Source organism: Pezoporus occidentalis, unplaced genomic scaffold (assembly GCF_034315485.1).
Source record: "Pezoporus occidentalis ecotype Australia unplaced genomic scaffold, CSIRO_AGI_Poc_V1 ctg50, whole genome shotgun sequence".
NCBI classification, from domain to species: domain Eukaryota; kingdom Metazoa; phylum Chordata; class Aves; order Psittaciformes; family Psittacidae; genus Pezoporus; species Pezoporus occidentalis.
Window position 1 is genome coordinate 3,780,641 of NW_026915836.1, and position 6,000 is coordinate 3,786,640.

Sequence of the window (6,000 nt, forward strand, 5' to 3'; positions counted from 1 at the left end):
ATCAGAGAGAAAAACACCTCTTTTCCTTTTTCCTTTAACAAATACTGCAGTTTGCTGGACTAAAAAGAACGTTTTAAACACAGCCCACATTTATGGTGGGTGGATTTGTACGTGTATGTTTGATTTAAAAAAAAAAAAAAAAGGAAGAATTTAAAACAGTATCTTAATTTCACAAGTCACACAAAGTGATCATAGCTGAACAACCCGAGAGCTACAATATATACATACATACAGAACATTGTATTCTTTGAATTTAGAGAAGATACATAAAAAAACCCACACTGTTCACAGGCAGAATGTCTACAGCTGCAATAGCTACAAGATCACAGGTCATTTAAATAAACTCTGTCCCTCCATGACACCTTCTGATGCTCTGAATATATCCCACCATACCTGTGACCTGAACTCGTCCTGCACCTATCTCCACACTTACTCCCCTCCCTTTTTGGCTTAAATAGGAAAGCGGAGGAGAAAAGGAAGCAGGAAATTTCCCTACGGGAACAGAAGGAGCTTTCACTAAAACTAGCATCAAGCCAGCTCTCCGCTTCAGCTTTCTTTCTCCTCCTGCTAGGCCTCTCTTACGCACTCAAACGCTCTTGTCCCCAATGGGGCTGAATGCTGGGCATATGCAACCCTTCAGAAAGGGGCTGCATAAATATTACCCAACTGAGCTCCGTGCTTCCAGTGCAGGCTATACCTACATACCCTGCTCCCATGGTTTTTCCCACAGCTGACTGTACTGTGGGGCAGGTGGGAAGACAGCACAATTAGGCTAAATGAGAGACTGGGAGAAGAATCACAGAATCCACCAGGTTGGAAAAGACCTGGAAGAGCATCAAGCCCAACCGCTACCCCAGCGCTGCCAAGTTTACAATCAAACAGGGAAACAGACAAATAAATAAACAGAGAGTTGATGTTTGTAAGCTATTCAAGCACAACCTGCAACAAACAGGAAAGAAACTGACACTGCGAAGCGCCCCGGGGGCCATCACGTTATGTGAAGCCACAAGTTCGCAGGAGACGACCGAGGTTCAGCTCAGAGGACCCGCCGTGCCCGAGCCCTCCTTCCTCCCCTCCCACCCGTCCTCAATGAGGGGGGCTCCACACCGCGACCGGCCCGACCAGCGCAGGGCACGCCAGGATGCCCATGGCCGTGTGCGGCTCTATTCCGCACGCAGCCGCGGCTTTACAGACCGCATGGGAGGCCGGCCGGGCCCGGGGACCTGGGGGCGAGGGACAGAGCTTGCAGCCGGCACAGAGGAGGCCGAGGCCGGGGCCGGGCGCTGACTCACCCGCGCCGTGACCTTGTAGACGGTGTGCCCGCGGGGATGCCGCCGCGGCTCCGTCACCGTGTAGAAGCGGGCCAGGTCCCCGCCGCGCTCCCGCGGGCTCAGCATGCTGAACCCCACACACCGCCGCCGCGCCGGGCCGGGCCCCGACACAGGCGGAAGCGGCGCCCCGGAACGCTCCGCCCCGCCCGGGCGGTGCCGAGGGCCCGGCCGGGTCCGCCCCGCCGCGGGGAGCGCCGGCTGGGCCCGCCGCGGGGAGCAGCTGCTGCGGAGGGGCGGGCGCGGTGCACTTATGGATGCTTCAGCGGTGGGAGAGGCTGAGCCTCGGCGGGGCTGGAGAGGGAGACACCGCTTCCAGCTGCCGGTTATGAGTATCCCCGGTTCCTAACGGGCAGCTTGGATGTGGCCTTTTCCGGAGTCTGAAAGCCTGCCTAGCATGGGGGAGGACAAGGGGTCATGGTCATAGAATCGTACAAACACAGAATGGGTTGGGTTGGAAAGGACCTTAAAGCTCATCCAGTTCCAACCCCCTCCCCACGGCCAGGGACCCCTTCCACTAGAGCAGCTTGCTCCAAGCCCCTGTGTCCAACCTGGCCTTGAGCACTGCCAGAGATGGGGCAGCCACAGCTTCTCTGGGCACCCTGTGCCAGCACCTCAGCACCCTCACAGGGAAGAACTTTTGCCCCAGATCTAACCTGAACTTGCCCCGTTTCAGTTTGAACCCATCATCCCTTGTCCTATCGCTGCAGTCCCTGATGAAGAGTCCCTCTCCAGCATCCTTGTAGTCCCCTTCAGACACACTGGAAGCTGCTCTGAGGTCTCCACACAGCTTCTCTTCTCCAGGCTGAACAGCCCCAATGTTCTCAGCCTGTCTGCATACGGGAGGTGCTCCAGCCCCTGATCATCCTCGTGGCCTCCTCTGCACTTTCTTCTACAGTCAAATTGAGACAATTAAAGGTGTTCTGCTAGGGCATGGCTGTGAGGGGTTTACACTTGGCAATGACCACCAAGTCCCTTTCAAATACAGGCACCCACATGGTGCCTACAGATCTTTAACAAGACCTTCCACTGACAGAGCTGGTCTGCCAATTCCAGTGTTCGTTGTGTTCTATTTTCAGATATGCTGCCTTAAATGTAAAGAAAGGCTTGTTACACATAAATGACTAATGGATTTCAAAGAGGAATGTTCACAGAAAGGCAAGTTTGATGGTTATTGCATTTCCATGTTTTGTGTTTAGTATCTTTTACAGATTCTTTAAGCTGTACCTGGAGTCCCTCCTGCAGATGGGCCTTCATGTGCACATAGGTCTGCAAAACACTTTGGGGTGAGGGAACTCTCCAGGGTTTGGCATGGCTTCAGTTCAGAGGAGCACAACTTTGTGCTGCAAGACATTCTCCTTCTGTAAGATTATAGGTACCTTCAACTGCTTGGCTGTAGTGGGCTCTATACAAAGGTAGCTCTATGCCAATAGAGATCACACTTTAGATTATATAAACTGTTAGGATTATTTTCTCTTTTTTATCATTGTTCATCATTTAATAGCAGATGTTAAAAAAATCATCTTTTCATTACCAGGTCTCTCTGGTCCCATGCAGGTCTTTGACTGAAGAAAAATACTTAACTGCATTTCTTTTTAAAAGATCAGAGACTCTTGTACTGAAGCTCACAGTAGCAAGTGTTTCTCCTTGGAGGACAACTGAAATGCACTGTGAATCTTTACACCATTCCCAAACATTGCTGTGTAAATGAAAGGTCATTGTCTATAATCACATTCATTTTCTGAGTTCTAGATCAGATTCACTTCCATAGATCTGGAAGCACAAGCTCACGTTGGGTACATCTAACTTCATGGAACACCTCTGGGGAACACCTCAGAGATAATTTGGTCTTGATCATCATTCTTCTAAAGCAAGTTTCCAAGTCCCAAAGCTAAGATATGCATCAAACTCCATTAGATAGCGATTGTTTTCTTATACCACTGATGATGCAGTTGAAGTTTCATTGCAAGAGACTTTCCAAAAGGAGATCTTCTGTTTGGAGTAGTTTTAATGTACAAGTGAGGAAACCTAATGTGAGGTTTGTTTAGAAGTGAAATTTAGATCAGAATTGAAGGGGTTGGACAGAATGATCTGAAGGACATGGTTTTATACTCAACTTCTTTAACTTTAGCTGTAGCTTGCAGCTACTCAGATGCAGTGGTATCACATGCAAAAAACAACCAAAGAGCTAGTTGAAAATACACTTCAATCTTGTAACTCAGAAGCTAGCAGTTTGGTGGGAGGAGGAAGGGAGAAGAAGCAGTAGGAGTAGAGAACAAGACAGAGAAGAGTATATTGCAACTGCATAACTCCATGGCTGAAACAAGAAGGACAATAAAAATGATCAAGTATATGGAATATTTTCCTCATGCAGAACAATGGAGTAGTCTGAGATTTTTCAGTGTGGAAGAAGGAATAATATGAGGAGACATGATAGTGGTCCATGAAAATCATGAGTGGCATGGAGAAGATGGACGGAGATGGACTGTTCAGTCTCATTTAGCACCAGAACCAAAGGCCAGTGAAGCTGGTATGAAGGAGGTCATAAAACTAATGATAATGAAAGAGTTCTTCATATGATGAGTGCTAGACCTGCAGGGCTCTTATCAGAGGATGTTGCTAATGCAGAACGTTTGCAAAGTCAAGTACTTGGGCGAGAAAGTCACTGAGAGTAACTAAAGAGACAAACACACCAGGCTTAGGAAATCTGCTGAGCTGGAAACAGCTGGAGGCAGGGAAACGTTCATTTGAAGTTTGCCCAGCCCCTGCACACCTCTAGGCATCTGCTGCTAACCGCTTTTAGAAAGCAGGAAACTGAGCTCACTGGACCATTGATCTGAACCACGGTGGCTGTTCTGATGTGCAGGATAATCAATCAAAACATCCCTCAGTGAGCCTCCATTCATTAGGGAGTTTCGAAAGCTCAAATGACTCATAAAGTAATTTGGCTTCTAGTTACAAACCTGAATTTGGAGATACCATGTTGAAGAATAGCTCTGAACATGGTGCAACCAACCTAGATGCACAAAATAATAATTAGAGGAGACTAAATAATCCACAATCGAGTGTTACTGGGTTGCTAAGCCTTTCCTAGATCAAGGCAAGAAATAATAGCAACTTTGAGAAGAGAGACAATTTGCATTGTATTAATAGGTTAATATTTTTCTTATCTTTTATTATGCTTCTTACACAATTCACTTTCATGCTTAGCAGCAGATCTTCCTTTTCATTAAGGTTTACCTTAAAAAAGCTTTACCCCTTTCCTTTTTCCAGCATCGCTACTGAGATGACTATTATGGAACAACCTTTGAAGTGGCAGAACAACTTGGGTGTCTCACACAGGTCAAAATGAAGAAACTAACTGCATTCCATAGGAAGATTCCCTTTGCTCCTAAAAATAACAGCAGTTGTTGTTGCTATAGCTCTGGCTTACTGTCTTCTATCTTAGAAACATACCTAATACATGAGAATGCTTCAAAAATTACCAGTACAGGTCTGGAAAGCTTAGCTGGGAAGTCTTGTACTACCCACATATTATGAAGCTAATAGCTTTGCTCTCTTACTACAGTGTGAAGAAACTAACAGAAAATGGATGGGTGTTTTTACCTTTTGCCAGTAACTTGCATCCAAGAAGCAGAAAACCCGCGGTGGATTTGACATCTTGCCTACCTAGCGCTCCCCTCACCTAACTCATTCTTCTAGTTCAGGCTTCCCTACCACCCCTGGGAAAACCTTACAATTATTGTCGTTTAAAGTCACTTCCATGACACCAGTCACAGGAATGCAGAGCCAGTGTTGGACGCGATTGCAGTGCCTGCGCAGCATCAGCGCTATTTGGCACAATCGTATTTCTGTACTACGTTTCCTTACAGTAAACAGCGCCAGCATTCACTCCGTCCTTAGACGACCTCAAGCAAGCATGTTAACTGCTTAAGCAACATCGCCAGGGACAGGGAGGGCTGTTTATGCAGCTGGTAAGCAGCAGTGGGTCCGTCTGCAGGGCAAGCAGCTCTTCCACCCATCCCTCGGGCCAGGTCTCGGCGGAGCATATAATCATAGAATCCCAGGCTGGTTTGGGTTGGAAAGGACCTTAAAAGCATGCAGTTCCAACCCCTGCCACGGACAGGGGCACCTCACACTGGGGCAGGCTGCTCAAGGCTCTGTCCAACTGCAGTTCCAACCCCTGCCACGGACAGGGACACCTCACACTGGGGCAGGCTGCTCAAGGCTCTGTCCAACTGCGCATCTTCAGGGGCGGTTTAACCTGGGAATGTTAAAACACTTTCTCAGGTGAGTGAGTTTCGGTCTCTGCAAGCATTAAAGCCGGCGCTGCTGCCCTGACACAGGTACCTTAAAACACAGGGCAGCTCTCCCTTGACCCCACGGGGGCACAGTAGCCGCAGGAACATGGCGGCATACAGAAAATACTACGTTAGCACACCTAAAAGAACAAAAACCCTGACACGCTGCGCCCTCCAGCCCGCTCCCCCAGCGCCCTGCCGCCACGACTCCCACCCGCAGCTGAGGCACCGCCTCCCGCCCCGCCTTGAGGGGCCCCCGGCCCCAAGATGGCGGCCGGGCTCCGGCACCGCCCTCTCGGGCCAAACATGGCTGCCGGGTCGCCGTGAGCCCTGGACTACAAGTCCCAGGAGCGGGCGGGAGGCCGCGGGGC

At 49.1% G+C, this 6,000-nt stretch overlaps 1 protein-coding gene across 9 annotated transcripts in view; it reads right to left on the reverse strand.

The window, feature by feature from the left end:
* The window catches only part of RPS6KC1 (ribosomal protein S6 kinase C1), a 91,587-nt gene extending 90,142 nt beyond the window's left edge, over window positions 1-1,445 (reverse strand). For 5 of the 9 annotated variants that reach the window (XR_009968195.1, XM_062637069.1, XM_062637068.1 and 2 more), the window contains exon 1: window positions 1,293-1,445. Coding sequence is in view for 6 of the 9 variants with exons in the window: in XM_062637069.1 (XP_062493053.1) it covers window positions 1,293-1,397 (105 nt within the window). In the remaining 3 variants the exon portion in view is untranslated. The remainder of the gene's footprint in view (window positions 1-1,292) is intronic. The other 4 variants (XM_062637071.1, XM_062637066.1, XM_062637074.1 and 1 more) reach the window with 3 other exon arrangements.
* Window positions 1,446-6,000: the final 4,555 nt, after the last annotated feature.